We start from the raw sequence: 20,852 nt of genomic DNA, 5'->3' as shown, positions 1-20,852 counted from the left end.
ACAGTTTTTGGAGATAATTTAATATTTATCTAAGGACACATATATACTACTTGATTACTAATAGTAATTAGCATTCTTCACTGCCTGAAAAATACCTCTGGGACATTATTTATCCTGTACTATACTACTTCTTCCTCTTCCCCTGCACACTTTAATAAAATCCTGTTTGATATAAAAATAAATTCACGGATAAAGTTTCCCAGGGATGTTGGTAATTCTACCTCTTTATTTGTATAGTATCTCATATTTTTCACAGCATTTGCACACATATGCTATTTGATATCCACACGTGTTAACTGTTCTTATCAGGCCATCAGAGTCATATTTCTTTGATCGCTAATAACCATAGCTGAAATTTTGTTTTGAGCTATAGCCCAGAAACTTTTTATAATATGACTTGGTCCTATTTCTTCAATTTGCCCCCACTTTTGCATTTTATTATTAAGATACCTTAGTGAAAAAAGAACAAGTAAATATATCAAATCAACAGAAAAACTGTGACTAATTTAATTTCTAATATAGGCCTAACTTGTTTTAGAAGTTAGAGATAGTCTAACCACTTGTACATTTTCCTTTTAACAACGATTTTTTAAAAAAAATCCTTTCCATCTTTGTCCATTCCCTTTAACATAGCAAGATTAGCCTATTTGGTACTTAATAGACCACAGAAAATGAGAACTCCATTTTTCAAAAATTCAGAAAAAATTTTTTTAAAAATATTCATTATATTCCTTCCTTTAATCCCCTCTCAGAGTGCCATCCCTTATGAATAAATAATTTAAAAAAGAAAAAAAACTCAGCAAAACCAATCACTACTTTAAAAAAAGGAAAAAAGAACAATATATGAAATGTTCTTCACCCATGGATCCTCCCATTTCTTTAGAAGTGGCTGGATGGAAGGGTGGGGAGAGGTATAACAGACACTTATTAAGTTCTTGCTTCATGTCAGGAACTAGCGATCTTAAGTATAGTAAATGAAGAACCGCTACTTTCAAGGAGCTGATATCCTAGCAGGGCAGAAAAGAGTGTAAGTACACAAATAATAAACATATAGAGAATAAATATTAAATTTAAGAGACAAGGTGCCTCCAGTTGAGAGGATCGGGAAAGCTTCACGTAGAGAGACTGCTTGATTTAGTTGTATTTTGAGGGGAAAGTGGCATAGGCTAGTAATTCAAGTTTTATTTCATATATCTCAAAAGTGAACACAGGCCTGTTAGCCTTAATGAAAAGTGTGCTGGCTTTGAAATTAAGTGTCTGGGCTTAAGTTTCAACCCCACCACTTGTTACCTTTATGATCTTGGACAAGTCTCTTTTCTTCATTGGACCTCATTTTCCTCATTAATCAGATAAAGGGATTTGACTCCATAATCTCCAGTGCCCGTCCAGCTGTACACCCATGATCCTGTGAACTTTTTTTTAAAATTTACTTAGTTCCTCTTCTGTTTAGTTACCTGTTTTAGACTTCTCTTGATGGTTACTTGTGTAGGCTGGCCCTTAAAAGTTGAGTTGTATTGTTTGAAAAAATGGCACTATGAGGCCTCCTTTTTCTGTCCAGACATGACTTTAGTCTGAGGTTTCGTGCCCACCATTTGAGTGGCCACCAAAAACAGTCAGGACTATCTTATTCAGCTTTAATTAAGAAAGCTCAGATACCCATTCCCCTCCCTGGGAGAGCAGTGTTGCAGGAGCTTTGCTTTTTCCTGTCTCCTACTGGTAGGAGGAGTTAAATCCACTGATGTCAACTGTCATGACAACTTGGAGACAGCCAATAGGTAAGAAATTATTTTATACGGATATGTTTTTCTTACATTCTTAGAAGGGAGAATTGGCGATTTGTTTACTAGCTAATTTCTCTAAATAAAATTGTTTTACATTATACACAGATATCTAGTTTAGAATAGCACTTATATTTGCAAAGGACTTTAGGTATTAATTAGAAAATGTAAGCCTCACATTTAGTGAACACTGTACTCCCAACCCTCTAAAAAAGGGTTATGCCACTGAGGTGCAAAAAGAGCAAATTATTACTGCTTTCATTACTGTTTATCATCCAGACTGATAACATTATCACATAGTTTCAGAACAGCTCCCTTTAGGGATTCACAGGAATAATTGTTGATAGTTTACATAATCCAAGAATTGTTGTTCTGATTGAGTAGTCTTAGTTTCAAGTGTAGAGGGGAAAAAGCTTCAGTAAGCTGTTTTATTAGGTATTCCCATTTGTATCTAGTCTCTTTTTGGCTGAGAAGGTCATAGTTCTTTTTCCTAAGAAGCCTTTTAGGGGAGCTGATAGAGCAAAATGTAAAACTGAAAAATGGGTGATGCTTTTACAAGGGGCACCGTCCGCAAGTTAAAATGAAGAGTCTGTGCTAACGTTAAACCAGTGTCATTAAATAAAACAAAAGGTTCTTATAATTGCAGGCATTAAAATTGCTATTATGTGCACTTAGAAACAAAGACACAAGTGAAAATACTAGTACTTTGTCTTTTAAGTAACTGATATATATATTGCATACTGTCGGGATCTTCAGACTGTTTGTTCTCATGGCTTTTATAACTGGTAGTGGTGGGTAGGGTTTCCTTCCTTTCAATATTTTATTTTTTAAATGTAAACAGTATTTTATTTGTACTAAAAGACTACTATTTTCCCAATTTTTTATCCTCTTCACTTTCAGTATAATGCATTAAAGATTTTTTTAAAGCTTAACTTAAAAATATTGAGTAAAACTTGTAGGTAATATTTTAAAAGTCAAATTATCCAAATAATAAACAAATTTGTAGATTAAAACAATTTAATGGAGAAAAAAATAAACTGGTGCTTTTGAAAATGATTGAAACCATTCCATAATAAGATATAAAATCAATATCACTTTAATTTTTTTAAGCATACTGAGATTTAAATAATAATGCAAGCACATTTTCAGGAAATAGCCTTACACATTAATACATTAATTTGTGAGGAGTGTTTCTTTTTTTTTTTTTTTTTAAACTACAATCTTGCACCTATTGACAATCACTTATAGGTTTATGAACCACATGAAACACCATTTGGAACTTGAGAAACAGAGCAGCGAAAGCTGGGAAAACCACACGACTTGCCAACATTGCTATCGTCAATTTCCCACACCTTTCCAGCTGCAATGTCACATTGAAAGTACACATACCCCCCATGAGTTTTCTAGTAAGTTACATTTTCATTTAAGCACTGTATGTCATTTGGTTTGATATTCTGAAATGGGGAGGCAAAATGAAGCAAATATCTTTTTAGAAAAATTAGAATATATAACAGAATTGAATTTCAAGGCATAATTGACTGTTGGCAGGTTTTTGTTATGAATTATCTATAAGAAAGGGAGTCCTATTTCAGTAAATTCCACGAAGTGGAAGTTCCCTTGCCAGAGCTAGCTTGTGTGTCTGTGTCTGTGTTTGTGTGTGAGCCTGAACAATTAGCATTGAGGCCAACTAAATAAGAAATAAGGTTCCACAACTTACAGATATTTTAGGTAAATTTAAAAAATGATGTCATTTGTACTTTTTAGAGGATTAATACAAATAAATTATGTGTAGAATTTTTTTTAAAATATGAGTATTATATCTTCAATACTTTTTTTCTCTTTTAGCTATTTGTAAAATCTGTGAGTTATCATTTGAAACAGAGCAAGTTCTTTTACAACATATGAAGGACAATCATAAGCCTGGTGAAATGCCATATTTTTGTCAGGTACATGAAAATTCTGTTACAAATTTATGTATTTCTTAGTTAACATAATTTTCACAGCTTTAGGAAAAAATTAAATTATCTGTTAATGGTTAGTCTTTGTTGAAAAGGTGATTTCACTAGCATAGTGTCTTGTGCATAGTAGATTCTTAATAAAACTTGTTAATTGAGAAATAGGAAATGACAATTGTCATAAGATATCTAAACCAAATGTCTGTCACCTCAAATCTTGAAGTTTTTTTTTTGTAGGACAAAGTGATACTAGATAAAGAGAAGTTGCTTCATCAAATGCCTAGAATGTAGCTTTCAAATAGAGAAAGTAAATAATAGTGAAATTATAGCATTGCTTACATGAAGTCAAGAAGACTGAAAATAGGAAAAGAACAGTTTTGATGAATTTGTGGATGATCCATATATAACAAGTACTAAAGGGAAGCTAGAGTTTTGTGCTATACTATTCCTAACCTTTTTTTTTTAACAACTCACAATGTCCCTTAGCATCACTTTCAAAAATAGAAAATGGGTTTTGTTGAATAATGAGTCTCATTTTAATGTTATTTTATTATTGTAAGCTGGTTACCTATTTTTGATAATTTGATTTTTAACTTTATGTCAGATCTAAGTGTTAAGTTGAGTATTCTTTGTATTTCTAGGTGTGTAATTATAGATCATCATCATTTTCTGATGTAGAAACACATTTTAGAACTTCTCATGAAAATACTAAGAACTTGCTTTGTCCATTTTGCCTCAAAGTTATTAAACTTGCAACACCATACATGCATCATTATATGAAACATCAGGTAAGCTGGTAAACATTCTTTTTTATTAATCTCATCTTGACTAAAATACAAGATAATGCTCAGGACAGTGGTCAAAATTGAAGCTTTGTCTAAATAATGAGTTACATGTAGGTAAAATTCTCAGTTAATATGAGTAGTTAACATCCAACTACCATGCAAGGCTACCATCTAGTTATGCTATTAAATGGTAAAGTTTTCTAAGGTTGAATGGAAGGCTGAGTCCCCAGACATGGTCTTTATGCATATTGGATATTTGGGAGAAGGGAGGCAGGAAGTAGGGGAGGGAGGGCAGGTAGAGGAGAGGAACTGATAATTGACTCAAGGAAGAGGTGGGAGAGACAAACTTCATACAACAACATACCTGTTCTCCCCTTTCCAATCTCTCATCCTCTTCTCCCCCTTACCCCCTCCCCCTCCCCCCAAGAATGTTGTAGCACTACTAGCCTATACCTTTTTCTCCTGAAGTTGGTGACCAAAGGCCAAAATGCTACCTTCCTTTGGATTTTGGACTGAATCAGTCACAGCACAGTATCTCTACCTCTTCATCCCCTTTCCTGCTGATTCCAACAGAATTTCTGTCTAAATCTTTGGGAATGGTTTCTCAAGACCTACCTACTTCTTCCTTTCTCCACCCTTCTCCCTCTCCCCAATCCATCCCCCCAGCTTCTCAGTTTGGGGACCCTTATTTTGAAGGGAAGAGTGGGTGGAAAACAGTAGTTTCGGTTTATTCAGATTAAGCTTTCCTCCAACATTGATCTGTCACTATCAAATGTAGATGTTGGGATTTAGGGAGACTGGTGAACTTGAGAATACCATGTGGTATCACTGAAAAAAGAAATTATACCATTAGTGTAATAGGTTTCATAGGCCATAGCTAGTCACCACGTTCTCTTTGGTAGGTGGTCTACCCTTGTGTGGGAAGTCCATCCAGTTGTTGGAGTGAAGGAAATCAGTTAAAGGCATGGAGGTGGTTCATCAGAACAGAGGCAGTTTGTAATTCATGTACTTGGTATCAAGGAGAAAAGACCCTTTATTCCTAGTGAATGAGAAGTATCACTGGTGGGAAAACTCCTCTTAAATTAAAGGCAGTATGGCCCAGAGTAGAGAGTACTGGATTTAGCATCAAAGAGGACCTAGCTTCTAGTCACAAAATAGGAAAGGCCAGCTTAGAAAAACATCACCTTAATTATGTTCTATTACATCTAAACATTTGTTAACTATTTTTAATGACTCTCTTAGTTTTTGAATATTTACACCATTTTGAATTCAAAGGATGAATAAGATTTCAACAGGTGAGTGAGTGTGTATGTGGTGAGAGGGAAGGTATTCCTTGGTTAGGGAATGTAGTGCATGAAAACAGAGATGAGAAAACAGATCATGTTCATAATATATATTAAGATCAGCGATATATTATGGTTTGAATATAACTTTTAAACCCAAGGGTTCTTAACCTAGTGTTCTTTGATCTTATTTTTGTTTACTTGTGTATTTTGTTACATTTTCATACTACTTCATTATAATTGGTTTCCTTTATGAACCTATATGTTTCATGATGTACACTTAAAAACATGTTCTGAGAAGGAGTCTGTAAGCTTCAACAGAGTGTCCAAGGGTTCTGTGTGGGTGTCTCTTTCTCGCGCACACACGTTAAAAACAGCTAGTTTATAGGTTGGGATTAGTGTGAAACAAGACTGGAAAGAAAGGTTGGGGCAAGATTTTAAAGGTCTTCTAATGACAGGTTAAGAAGTTTGGAGTTTACAGTAGGGAATCTTTGAACAGTTTTCCCACATAGGGATGGCATAATTAATCTGTGTGTAAGGAGGATTAATTTGGCAGCAATGAGAAGGAGAAATACAAGTGGAGGCAACAAGATTTGTTAAGAGGCTATTTTAGTAGCCCACTCAGGTGTAAATTAAGTATTTGAAATGGAATAAAATGTTTATGGGATCACAGGTATTAAGATTGAAAGAGCTTCTGGGAGATAAGATAATCTGGTACAACATTCTCATTTTACAGATGAAAAGGAGGCGCAGAGAGGTTAAAGTGATTTCTTTTCCAGAATGATAGAGCTAAGATGTTGCAGTAGGAATTGAAACTTAGGTCTTCTGGATCTAAATTAAATGCTTTTTTCATCATAGCCATGATACTGTAGGTCTTAACAAATAATTGAATGTGGAAGTAAAGAAGCAAGAGTAAAAGGTAATTGGGAAAGTCAGACAAGAAACAAAATTAGTTTGGTTAATAAGAGAATTAATGAGAATAATTAAGAATACTGAGTTGGAATTTGTACGTGTGTCACCCTCCAAAGAGCTCTATTTTGTTAAGATAGGCTCCAGAAATACATAAATTCCACTGTTGTTAATGCCTTTTAAAATTTACTTTATTGATATATAAAATTAGATTGGATAAAATTATGAACATAATTTAGTTTTTTACAGCAAAAATGTGGCATCCCTCCTATTGGACGTTATATATTAAAACAGCCTGTTTAGTTATAGATAAGCATCAGTTTCACTTTCATAATTTTTTCTCACCAAAATTTAATGTATACCTTCAGTATCTTTAATCCATGTGAAAGTATTTTAAATGAGTACTAAATTTAGGTTGTCAAATCTCTACAATTCATTGATACTATTTGTAAGGACTTATAAAAAAAGATCATTTATGAACTATATAAGGTTTAAAAATTCCATTCAGATTATTTTGAAATTAAGTCATTTAGGGCATTTTCCAGACATGAGAGTCCTGATTAGAGATTTTTTATTTCTTACCCTTTAAAAAAATAGAAAAAAGGAATATATCGTTGTACAAAGTGCCGACTACAATTTTTGACTTGCAAAGAGAAAATGGATCATAAGACTCAACATCGAACATTTAAAAAACCTAAACAATTGGAAGGATTGCCTCCTGGAACAAAAGTAAGTTTTAAATAAAACATTAGCTTTTGCAATTGGATGTAAGCTCCTTGAGAGCATGGAATAGTCTGATTTTTGTCTTTGTATCACCCATACTTGTATGATTTTTATGAAATTAATATATCATGAAGGGTAGCATGGCATAGTGAGTTAAAAGCTCAGAAATTCAGGAAATCCTAGGTACACAGCCCACTACTGACACATATACTGGCTGTGTGACCCTGCAAAGGGCTCTTTAATCTCTTAGTACCACAGTAAATTCTCCAAGGCTCTCAGATTCAGAGAAGATATGTACATTTCAGTATTGGTAGAATTTTCTTACCAGAAGTACCTTACTCGAATGAAATCACTGATTTATTCAAATCTATACAAGCATTAGGAGTGTTCTTGATGAAAGTATTAGAAGGGAATAGGCAAGCTTTCACAAATGACATTACATAGTGGACTACAACTTTCTTATTATAATTTCTGGAAGATATAAAGAAACATCTCATTGTTTGCTCATTTATTCAGGAGAGCAAAACACCATTTTTTAAAGGCCTCTCTCCAACAAGGTTTCTTCCATGTTGTTATCAAAATTATACAAAATTCCTTAAAAAATGTAAAAACAGAGGTTACTTTGTTCAAACTCCATGATCCTTAATATAAAGATCTGTGGTTTCTTTCCTCATTCTTTTTATATTTCTGCTTCTAAACTAATATTAGTATCTATTCATGATTTTGAACACTAAGGTAAAATTAAATTGATACTGAAACAGTATGGATTTATATAGTACAAGTGAAAGGTCTGTTTTCTGTTTTTCGCTTATGGGATTGATATTTTCAACCTGCTGGATATTCATTTGCTTTGATATTTTAAGAATGATTGTGTTAATATTGATAACAACACTTAAAAATTTCAAAACACTTCAGTAGCCTTTATTTTTCTAGGTCACTATCCGAGCTTCAGTTGGACCTCTTCAGGCAGGAGCATCGACTGCACCTTCTATTAGTGCAAGCACTTCTACCCTTCAACTGTCTCCTCCAAGGACTAAAAATACAACAGCAAAAAGTACGGCTGCAAAAAACACCACTGCAAAAAGTACCACTGCAAAAAACACTACAAGAACTACTGCAACAAAATCCAAATCCAAATCAAAAACATACCATGTGCAAAAGAAGCCAGGCCCTGGGGGCACAAAAAGAAATAAAGTCAATACAGCATTGCGGAATTTAAGGTAACAGTCTTTTATTAAGTCATCTCCAAAAATGTTTTGATCTTACATATGAAAATTTAATTCTGTGTTTCTTTTTCAAATTCACCCTGTTTTGATAGACCTCTCTAGGACACTGCCTGATCGCTTTTTTTGGCATGAAGAACAAGCAGATAATAAAAAGGTGCTCCTTTCACTGCTGTGCACTACTGGAATTGTTCTGTTTAATCTATAATTTCCATATTTTAGTACTAAACTTATCTTACCCTGCTTGATTCTCAACTGGTTAATCTTATTGCCTCCCTGCTTATTCATATAAGAAGCATTAACTGATATTGCAAGTCCAGGTGATACGGTCACTCATACTTCTCAATTTTATACCCATTAGATTTTTGTAGTTTTACTGGATCCTTATTCCAAAGCATATCACTAAAATAGAAGTCTCTGGTCTCTGTATAAAAGTGTTCATTTGAGTATTTTGGCTTAAAGAATTAAAATATTAATATGAGCCCCGTGCTGTTTTAGTTTTAAAATGTTATTTTCATTTTGTTGTTGTTGTTGTTGTTTTATGTTCCCATAAGGTATCGTCGGGGAGTTCACAAGTGCATTGAGTGTTATTCGGAAATAAAAGATTTTGCAAACCATTTTCCTACATATGTCCACTGTAGTTTATGCAGATACAACACTAGCTGTAGTAAAGCCTATGTAAATCACATGATGAGGTAAGATGAGTTGATATTTGTAAATTGTTAGTTAACACTGAACTTCAGTAGGTTTGTTTTCTGAAAACAATTATGTTTATTATTCCTTGTATGGTAAAAGTCATGTTACCTGTTGATTGAGAAACTTATAAAAAACCATAGTGTCCTCCAATATAATCTTCAATCTAGTAACCATTCAAATGAGAATTGACTGGTAAGAGCAATCAGATTAGAGGAGGCTAGCACAGGGCCAAAATTATTTTTTGTTCTTCTTGGGTTTGGTTGGAAGAAAATTGACTCAAGACTTATAGTAGTGACTGTAATGTGATGATGTTAACTTCTTTGTTTGGAATAAAGTCAAACATCTGTCATTTTTAAAGGCAAGTCAGTTATTCAAACAATGCTACCATCACTTAAAATATTTTTGGAACTGCTTTTGGATCCAGGTTTGGAATTGCTTTTGGATCCTTTATATTTCATTCTTCTCAGGGTTGTCAGTGGGCTGTTTCATCCTTTGAAGGTAGATTTGGTTTGGGGGGAACATCTAGAATTAATTCAAGTCCATTGATAGAGTCGGGTTGTCAGCTTTGGATAATACTGTTTTTGACCAAAAATGAATAATAATGCATTTATTTGTGGCTCATGAGCTTCCATACCAGCTCCTCCCTTTTATTGTCATTGCTTACTGAAATCCAAGATACTGTTTCACCTTCTTGATTGACAAGCATCTACCTGCAGATCTTTCTGTCTCGTCTTTGCTGTCACCTTTAGGACTTCCAGCACATCGGTATTGTTGACCAGTCAAACAGCTCTGCCTTTGAAAATTATTTGACATTACTTTTACTGACTTTTATCTAGACTCCACCTACTCTGCAGGTTTTTACCTTAGACCTTTGTCATGTTGAATGGTGTCACATTCAAAAGAACTTAACCTTGAAACTTTTTCTTACCCAGCTTACACTACACTGTCTTCTTTTTTCTCCTTGTTCATCAGACATCTTTGAAGTTTTACTTGTAGTTTGACTACTTTGGACTGAGTTTTATCAATAGTGTCACACTACCATTTAAGAATTCATCTTTTGTCTTCTTGAATGTCATGCCCACTGTGCCCCTTTCTAACACTAGGGGAAGGGCGAAATCTGTTGTCTCTTTTCTCCATTCCTGTGTATGACTTGCTGAAAATTTCTAGAAAAAGTCACATATTTTATAAAAGTCAGCTTATTGGTTTTATTGTCAATTCATGCATCATAGTACAGTGGAAAGTGTACTAAATTTGGAGCCAGAGGTCCGAGGTTCCAATCCTGGCTCTGCCACTGCTACCTAAAGGACCCTGAACAAGTCCTTCTCTGTCCTTCACGGTTTTCTCAGCTGTACAACTTAGGGAGTTTGACTATCTAGTCTAACTGGATAACCGCTAACGTCCTTTCCCGTTCTAAATTCATGATCCTTAGCTGGGAGTCCTAGGGGAAAGGGGAGGGGGCTGGAATAAGCATTTATTTAGCACCTAATATGTTCTAAAGACTGTGTGAAACATTTTTTTTTACAATAAATATTTCATTTGATCTTTACAACAACCCTGCAAGGTAAGTGCTATTATTATCCCTGTTCTTCTGATGAGAAAACTGAGACACAGAGAGATTAAGTGACTTGCCTATGTTTACACAGCCAGTAAGTGTCTCAAGGAAGGATTCTAATTCAGTTCTTCCTGACTCCAAGTCCCACATGTCCACTGAACCATGCAGCTGCCTCTCTGTTCCCAGAGGATTCATAATTGAGACATGAGAGATAGTGTTTGCCCTGTTACATTTTGACTTGGACAGAACTAATATGTCTGGAACAATTAAGTACCAAATCATGTAATTGTGATTATGAAGGTCACATGTTTTAAAAAAGGAGTAGACCAGTTTGGCAATTGAAATGTTTGGAAAAGATTTTGTGGAAGAGGTAATAGCTAGAGTGTACATATATTATCTCTTAGTTATCTTCTTTTTTATCCTCACAGTAATCCTCTGAGGGAGGTTTAAGTATTATTATCCTCAATTTACAGATGAGGACACAAAGATTATCCAAAGTTACATATAGCCAGAAAATGTCAGATCTAGGACATCAAAGTCGGGTTTCTTGATGCCAACAGTGCTCTTTCTACTAAAACACAAGGTAGGACATGAGCCAGACATGGAAGGATGAGGAAACATTAGATAAGTGGATGGAAAGATGGAGAATGGTCCAGATGGGAAGAACAACTTAAGCCACTTCGTGGAGCATTGGCATATTCATGAAATATCTGTGGAACAGTGAGGTGACATACTGACTAGGGCAGTAAGTATGCAGGATTAATCAGGACAAATTTGAAAATATTTAGTGCGTCATGTTATGAAGGTTATTAAAGGATAGGCAGAGGAGGACTCAACAGATCATTAAAAACAATCAGAAGAAAATCATCAGCCTACCAAAAACCAGCACTAAGCTGTAAGGAAAACTCTTTGACATATTCCTCTCATTCTTCCCTTCAATAAAGGATTGTTTTGAGGCAACTGAACATTGTGTCCATTGTGTTTCATCTTTGTAGATATTGACTATGTCATTCTAATGCATCTGTAATTGAAACAGTTTTGTTCTTATTTAATTCTTCCAGGTTTATACAATACATACAGTTGGGGATTAGCTAATCTTAGTTACTGTTGTTGGCTCCATGAATCTCCTGTCTTAAAGTGTGGACTATTTAGCATGGTGTGGAAAGAGTACTGGCCTTGGGAGTCAAGGGATTTAAGTTCTAGTTATGTTTCTTACCCAACCAGTTGTATGTGATTGGAAACATTTGAAACCATTTAGGGAGGAAGAAAGGCTGGGGGGGGGGGGGATGGCCAGAAAGAAAAACTTTTAAGGAACTGTCCCCTCAAAAAATGTAAGGTTAACTAGATTTTACTAGAAGGGTTGGATACCAGCTATAGTATCCAGCTGCTGCTTTGGAGGATGAGTAAATGAGGTTATATATTTATTTTACTTATTTTTCTTGTGCAGTGTTGAGATGAGAAGAATACAACAATTTCTATATCTCTACAGTATTTCTTACATTAAGTAGGAGGTTAGGAACTTTATTTCTTTAGATTCTGCTGACTCTATAACCTCCAATTATATGAGTTCCAGATTTATACTTCTGGCCTTGGTCCTTCTTCTGACCTCCAGGCTTGCGTAACTTTTGTACCACTGGATATTTTCCCATTTGATGTCCCTCACACACTTCAAATTCAACTCTGTCTAGAACTGAGTTCAGTATTTCCCCCATTTTCTACTGCTTAGTGTTTTCTTCATACATTAATACCAATCTATCACTCATTAAGGCTTTTGAAACCTTGGAATCCTATTTTGGTTCTTCCTTGTTCCTTGATATTCATGTCAGTGAGGTTTTATTCTTTCTTAGCTATTTGCATTCATCATTTCATTTCTTTTCCTGCTGCCAGTACATTAGTTGAGTCCTCATTACTTTCTTCTTCTACTAGTGTAAAACTTTGCTAACTGACTTCCTTGATTTTGGTGTCATTTAAGCAATTCTACCTACTGCACTCCAAATAATCTTCTTTAAGTATCATTCTGGCCCTATAGTTACTATGTTTCAAGATTGTCAGTGATTCCACATTGCCTTTTGCAATATTCCCTAAATATCAAATGCCTGAATTGCTTTTCTTCTCAACTCCAATCATCTTCTATCTCTCACCATCCTCACCTTTGCTTTTTGAATCCCTGATTTCCTTCAAGCATCTTCTGTGTAAAGCCTTTCCTGGTCCTTCCCACCTGTTAATGCTTTCTCCTCCAACTTTATTTGCTTTAGGTGAGTTTTGTATATACTTAAATATGTGCACAAAATTAGATTTAGAAGTGGAAGTGCCTTTAAAGGCCCCTCATTTTGCAGATAAGGAAACTGAGGCTCACAGAAGTTAGGACTTGTCCAAGGTAAGTCACACAACTAGTAAATGGCAGATCTGAGATTTAAACCCAGGTCTTCTCTCTCCAAATCCAGTACATTTTTCACTGCCACACTGCCTCCCATGATGTTTTCACCATTGAAATGTAATCTTCTTAAGGCGGGGGGTGGTTTTCCTTTATTTTGCCTAGTAAGTATTGATTGATTGCTTTTGTCTTTGTATCTCCAGTGCTTTGTGTAATACCTCATCTAGTAGACACTTAAATGCATGACTGCTTTTTGTTGGGTGAATCATCAGTCCATCAAGATCCTGACAGTGCCTGACAAGTGTGTCAGGCACTGTGTTGGGCAGTGGCCATACAAAGACAAAAATGAAACAGTTCCTCTCCTCAAGGTTCTAACATGCTATTGGAGGAGATAAGTACATAAAGTATATACAAAATAAAGACAGGTAAATATTTTCACTGGAGAGAACACTAGCAGTGTTCTTAATCAGAAATTTTGCCCTTAAACAGAGTGTTGAAGGACAAAAGGAATCCTGAAAAGTGGAGGTGAGAACAGTCTGGGTATGGCAGACAGCCAGTGCAGTGTTGTGACGGTAGAGGTCTCTGAAATAGAGTATTCCTTTCTTTCAGAGGGTTGGGTTAAGGGGAGGGGAAGAGGGGGAGTAAAAAAATTTTTTTAAATGCTGTTACCTGATAGTTGATTGCAGTGTATGACATGAGATGTAGATTTAACCCCTATGCCTTGCCCACTTTTAAATATTTAACCATCCAGTTTTCTCAGCATTCTTTATTGAGTAGTGACTTTGTTCTAGTGTCTTTTGAGTTTGGATTAATTGAATACTAATCTTATGTTTATGTTTTACCTGTTAAACTGTTTTTTAAATTAAACTGTTTAAACAGTTAAATTAAATATTAAACTGTTTAAACAGTTAAATTAAATATTAAACTGTTTAAACAGTTAAATTAAATATTTAACTGTTTTTAAAATTTTGGACACCAAAAAAAGTATTCCATACATAAAGCAAGACCAAAAAATGAATTTTAAGTGAAAGCCATGAATGTCCATGTCACACCACTTGTGTTTTGGTTTTTTTTTTTAATAAATTCTACTTTTCAAAACTTGTCTGTGCTTCCTTCTGAATGAGTTTTGTTCTTTTCTCTTGTGTACATTCTTAAAAATATTTCAGTGGCCCCACTTTTGGCATCAGCATTGCTAAGCCCTTTTCTTCTCCCCTCCTCCAACTGAGAGAAAATGAGGGGGGGAAATTTTGTAACAAATAAGCATTGCCAGGCAAAATACACACAATGGGCACGTCCAAAAATGTATGCCTCTGCCCTTTGTCCATCACCTGTCAGGAGGGTAGGTATCAGGCTTCATTTCATGTCCTCTGGTGACATGGTTATTCATTACTTGATTAGCATTCTAATTTACCAAAGTAGTTTTTCTTTACCGTGTTGTTATCCTTATATAAACAGTTTTCATGGTTCTGCTCACTTCACCCTGTGCCAGTTGTTACTACTCAGGACTCTCTGAAATTGTCTCTTGTCATTACTTAGAGCACAATATTATGTTAATATACCACAATTTGTTCTGCCATTCTCCAGTCATTTAAGAGGCAATCTAAAGCATCACCCTTTTAGATTTTAGCTCCTTTCTTTGCCCTTTATTCCCTTTACATCTCTGTTTCAGATCAGGAAGTTTGTTTTGCTTGTGATTTCCCCTCAAAGATATTACCCTCTCTCTTAACCCCCCCCCATCCTCTCATTTTTCTGTGGAGTTTGATGTATTTCTATACCAGACTCTGTGTGTATGTGTTTGTGTGTGTGTTTAGCAACTACATCATCATCAGCATAGCTTTTTCCATTTGCTCAAAACTCTCAGTTTCTTTCGGCTATTGTGTTTGTATTTCAGAATTCTTATTTAAATTTGATCTTTTCATCAGAGATGTTTCTTTGTTCCATGGCAAGTGTATTTTTTTCCCTCTGTAAGGTTATGTTTAGCTTTTCAGGGTAAGTTATTCTTGGTTGTAAGCCTACATCTTTCACTTTATGGAATATTTCATTCCAAGCTCACCTCTGTTTTCAGTAGAAGCTGCCAAATGTTCTGTGATCTTTCCTGTAGTTCTTTGGTACTTGAACTGCTTCCTTCTGGATGGATTGCAGTATTTTTTTTTTCTTTGATACGGGAGCTCTGAATTTTGAATATGACATTCCTGGGACTTTTCATTTTGAGGTTCACCTTTCTCAGGGGACCCCTTCACATTTGTTGCCTCAGGATACAGAACACTTCAAACTACATATTTCTCATCACTGGTTGTGTTGGTATGTGATTTACTCATTTCTTGCCCTTTTTCATTGACTTGAGGTGTCTGTCTGACTTTTTGTACAATTAGAGAGTATGTAACCCTGAAACCAACTAACTTGTTTTTTTGAGTTGTCCTCCGCTCCTTCCCCATTGTTGCAACTCACAAATATGCAAGCTTCTGCCTGGATTGTGACTTTCCTTTGTGCTTGATGTAGGAGTTCCACATGCGTATACATTTCTCTTACAATAAATCCACTTTCAGTGTATATTTCATGGAATGATTCCTGGTTAACAAGTAGAAGTCACTTAACTGTAGTTTCTTATTAGATTCCTTGAGCATTATTTGGTTTGGACTTCAGGGTTTTGATAGATAGCCTGCCTCCTGTTCAGGTGACTATCTTGGTAAGAAGTCTCAAGCACCAAACTTTAATAATCATTGTACTTTTTTCTAGTTATTTATTCTTTTCCCCGAAGAGAGGCCTAGGGAGGTGACACGTAAGTATCAGAGGTGGATTTGAACTGAGGTCTCATGACTTGAGCTATATATCATGCAAAAAGATTTTGTGAGCCATGTCTGGCTTTTGTATTAACTGCCACATGAGCAACAGTAGGCAAGTCAATTAACCTCTCTAGATCTGTCCATGTATTTTTTAAAAATTAGACTAGATCAGGGGCTCTTAATCTTTGGTGTTACTTTTAGCATAGTTTAGCATAACTAACTTTTAGTTATGAATCCCTTCTCAGAAGTATTTTTTTTAAATAGCTGAAAAGCATGCAATTCAGTTAGTGAAAATAAAAATGTAATTTTATTCCTGAAAACTGTCAACCCCTTTGGTATGTGGACCCCAGGCAAAGAACTCTTGCACTAGTGCAAGTATCTCAGTGATACTTTCCTGCTCTAAATATGTGATTCTAGAACCTAGTACCTTAAAAAAAAAATCACATAGCATAAATGGACTTTAGAAAATAGCTATTGATCCAACCTTCCTTTATCCTTTTAATGTTGAGAAAATTGAGACCCAGTAGTGTTAAATATCTTGCCCCAGGGTACACAGGTGTAATTTTAGGTTTTTAAGCCTTCATGTCCTGGCTTATAATCCAGTTATCAAAAAAATAGCTCCAAAGAATTGTCTGAACAGTTGCACTATTATTGAAATAAACATATAGACTCTTCTTATGACTCTGAGCATATAAATTATTTCAATGTTCATTTGGATAGTTGATTTAATAGCATAATTATTCAGTGATTGGGCTTTTTTTCATTTATATAAAGCTGTTAGGTGGAGAGCAAGGGAAGTGAAGGTTAACTGGAGAATCATGAGTTAACGAAGATTTTTGACTAAGTGGCTGTAAGAAATGGAAACTATACTAGGTAGTAGGCCATTTCTATTGAATATTTAGTATTTATTATGCTCTCTTGTCTCTCTCTACATATATATATATATGTATATTTTTTACACACACACACACACAGTCTTCAGCACCAACAAAAGGGGATTTTGGGTTAAACAAAGGTAGTTTGGGGAAAATTGGCTTACAAAATGGGGGATCTTAAAAGTAGCTTATACTGTAAGGGTTGAAAACAAGCTGTTTGTTGCTTTGGGAGATGGGGATAATAGTCCCTCTATCAACAACTACCCCTTGAACATCTCAAATGGGGTATGCTGTGGGAATCACATACTCCAGATACGCAAAATAAATACAACTATCCTTTCCCCCTAAGTTTTCTTCTCTTCTTAACTTCCTTATTACTAAGAATGGCACCCAGGCTTGCAATCTCATTGGCATCTTCAACTGTCCCTTCACTGTCATTCACCCCTCCTGTCCTAAGTTGAAATGGTAAGAAAAATCTAGAAAATGGTAAGCAATCGTACCATTTCTATCTTCCTAATGTCTCTTGTATATGTCCCCTTCTTTATATTCACACTACCACAACCCTAATTTAGGCCCTCATGACTTACCATCTAGACTATTACAGTAGCCTGATGATTGGTCTCCCTTAAGTTTCTCCTCACCTCAGTCTATCCTCCACTTGGCTGTCAAAGTAATTTTTCTAAAGCTTAGGTCTGATCTTGACTCACTCCCTTATCACCAACTCCCAACTCATTGTGCTTCAGTGACTCCCTATTAATTCCAGATTCAAGTAGAAACACCTGACGTTTAAAGTTCTTTATAACCTGGCCACTTTCTACCTTTGCAGTCTTTTTACACATTACTTGCCTCCACACACTCCAGGGACACTAGCTAACTTGCAGTTTCATAAACTCATCATCATCTCCTGACATTGTACCTTTGCACTGGTTGCTCCCCCCATGCCTAGAATGCTTTCTCCCCCATACTTACTTGTTTTCCTTGGCTTCCTTCAAGACACAGTTCAACTTCTGCCATCTGCAGGAGGCATTTTCTAGTGTCATCCTTTCCACCCCCACCAGCTGCTAAATGTTTTTTTCCTGTCAGAAGCTTTTCTTCGAGTGTGTGTGTGTGTGTGTGTGTGTGTGTAAAGTCTACAAGTCCTGCCTTATAATCCAGTAATCAAAAAAACAGCTCCAAAGAATTTGGATTATGTGCTCCTTGAAGGCAGAAGCCGTATCTTTGTTTCTTTAGCATTTAACCTAGTTCTTGCCACAAAGAAAACACATGTTGACTAACTGACTTAAATTGCCCTCATGGTTTTTATATGAATTTGCTGCTTATTAAATGGTGGACCTTAATAATGATAGGAAACAGACTAAGAAAATGCTGGATAAAATGAGTAAATCCTTCCCTTTAACTTTTATAGATGCCTTTGATGTCTACATTACATTTTCCCCATCTCCATTCCTTTATTTCCCAAGTTTTCTCTTGTAAAAAAATTTTTTATAAATATAAAAAGTTGAAAAAATTAATTCTATCAAGTCCTCAGTAAAATGAGGAGATACATTTTCTTACATCTTCTCTGGGAATAAACTTGGTCATTAAAATCATACCAAAAAAACTCCCATTTTTATTTTCTTTAATCAGTAAAATTATTAATCAAGTCAAGGTTGCTTTTAAGAAAATGAGACTTTTTTTCTTCAGCATTTCTTTCCCTAAATCTTCAGGAGATTTTGCCCTCATCATGAATAGAATTATGATCTTTTTGCTTCTAAATTAAGAAAATTTCCTGCATTGCTCATTGGCTTTAATCATGAAAAGATTAATTTAATGCTTTTACTTTGTCACAAATTATGCTTTTTTCCTGTTTCCAAAAATCCACATAAGTAAAACTATTGAATTTATATTTTAAACATTTTATAAATAGGAAGAGATTAGAGTTTCTAAATCTACTAAAACCTCAATTAACCAACTTTATTTTTTTTAAAGGTAAACCATAGAAATAACTGCAGCTACCTAGAAAATATAAAAAAACTTTATTCTCCCTACCTTTCCACGTACAAACTCTTCCCCAGGAATACATAACTGCTTCTGTGAAAATTTTACAAAACAAGTATAAAAGTAACTTAAAATATTGAGGAATTTGAGCAATTAAGAATACTGTTTTAAACGAAACAAGTATTGTGGGAAATGCACTTTGGTGGGGTGTAACAATACATGTATACTTTGTAAATGGTACTTTTTTATTTTTTGTGGGTTTTGTTCTGTTTTTACTTTTTTAAATCCTTATTGCATTGTGCATTCAAACAATACTGTAACATGTCTTTGCCTTTAGATCTGATGTTCCCAAATGTAACTGAACTGGGATCTAGAGAAATCCTGGAATTATCAGTGAATACTAGACAAACCCTATTTCTCCATAAGGAGCTTGTATGCATTGGTTTTAGTGTGGGAAAAGTACTCTTGCCAGTGGCTAAAGAATGAGAGTCAATCTGCCCTATAAAAGGTGTTCTTTTAACTTTTTGGTTTTAAAGGGGAGGATGTTTATATTAACCGCAGTTTTAATTTTATTGTTAAACTAAATTTTCATCTAAAAATTTTTAGGCTCTTAATTTCTTTTAGAAAAAAAAAGAATCACTTACTAATACATTGTTCTTATTAAATTTTATATACATACGTGTGTGTGTGTGTGTGTGTGTGTGTGTGTGTGTGATCTAAGTGATTTTAAATGGCAGAACCAGTATTTTATTGAAGTAGTTCTCTTTTGGTAATTAGATACTTCTATTCTCACCTCCATTTCTATATTCAAATCAGAAACTAATAGAGAACATTCCTTTGATATCATAACAAAATAACTTATAACAAATGCTTTTGTAAATATTTCCACTTGTGTTAGTTGATAAAATGTTCTTGGATGAACAATAGTAAGTAAATCTGAAAGAAATAGTACTTTCTGGAATTGGTAACAGTACTGATAACTGTGAGGGTAACACTAATTTTAAGTGTAATTGAGGTCCTTTAAAGAATTTTCTGTCTTTTTAAAACTACATTTTTATTGGTATCTTGTGTTTTACTTTGCCAAAATTTCTCCCAGTATCTCCGTCCCCCTTTTCCTCCTAATGCCTCACATAGAAAATTATTATTTTAAAGAAAAAGAGGAAAAGAAATAGTTAGCTAAATTGAGCTGTACTTCAAAAAAGCCTGGAAAATATATACAGTGTTTCAAACTGGTGGACTTCACACCTCTGCAAAGAAGTGGTGTGGGAGTGTCTTCTTATATTTGTTTTTTGGGTCCACGCTCATTCTTTGTAATTTTGCTTCATTCGCTTTTCACTGTTTTGTAGTTGTTCTTTCCTATTTATTGTGTCCTAATGCACTTTAAGGACCATATTTACTCATTGATGTATTCTGGTTGTTTTATTCTTTTTCTTGTATTAGATTAATTTTGCTGTGTTAATGAATATTTTCAAATCACTTGAGTTATTTCAGAAATGGAGCAATCATTATTGTTTTTAAATTGCTTTGTGGTTTTAGCCATTTTAATGTATTTTTGAGAATGTGCTAGATTCAAAGTTGCTGAATATTGAATTTGAGACCAAATAAACCTGAAAGCAGATAAGCATACCAGTATAAAAACTTAAGATTACTAAAAATGTTATCAAAATATTAAGTAATTAAGCCATTTTCTGTAAATAATCTGCATCTATATTTTCTAAAAAATAAAATATTTAACTGGAAGCAGTGTGACTAGTATGACTGGCCTAGGTGTCAGGGAGACTTGGTTCAAGACTTTTTTCTGACATATACTAATTATATGACTATGGACAAATCATCTAACCTCTCATTGCCTCCAAGCAAATCTCTGCAGCTACAAATCCCTGGTTTCCATTTGTGTGGAGGAAGTTTTCTATATTGCTGAAGCCACAAGGTTATACCA

General features: G+C 34.7%; 1 protein-coding gene across 9 annotated transcripts in view; it reads left to right on the top strand.

Moving 5' to 3' along the window:
- ZNF280D (zinc finger protein 280D) overlaps nucleotides 1-20,852 on the top strand; it is a 146,174-nt gene that overhangs the window by 39,083 nt on the left and 86,239 nt on the right. For 8 of the 9 annotated variants that reach the window (XR_003567195.1, XR_003567194.1, XM_027840825.1 and 5 more), the window contains 6 exons: nucleotides 3,027-3,184; nucleotides 3,624-3,724; nucleotides 4,375-4,521; nucleotides 7,308-7,439; nucleotides 8,367-8,653; nucleotides 9,211-9,351. Coding sequence is in view for 7 of the 9 variants with exons in the window: in XM_027840825.1 (XP_027696626.1) it covers nucleotides 3,027-3,184; nucleotides 3,624-3,724; nucleotides 4,375-4,521; nucleotides 7,308-7,439; nucleotides 8,367-8,653; nucleotides 9,211-9,351 (966 nt within the window). In the remaining 2 variants the exon portion in view is untranslated. Of the gene's footprint in view, nucleotides 1-3,026; nucleotides 3,185-3,623; nucleotides 3,725-4,374; nucleotides 4,522-7,307; nucleotides 7,440-8,366; nucleotides 8,654-8,751; nucleotides 9,165-9,210; nucleotides 9,352-20,852 lie in introns of those variants that run through there. The other variant, XM_027840826.1, reaches the window with a different exon arrangement.

The sequence above is a fragment of the Vombatus ursinus genome, unplaced genomic scaffold (assembly GCF_900497805.2).
Source record: "Vombatus ursinus unplaced genomic scaffold, bare-nosed wombat genome assembly UNPS02014848.1, whole genome shotgun sequence".
NCBI classification, from domain to species: domain Eukaryota; kingdom Metazoa; phylum Chordata; class Mammalia; order Diprotodontia; family Vombatidae; genus Vombatus; species Vombatus ursinus.
This window is presented reverse-complemented; position numbering and strand designations above follow the sequence as displayed.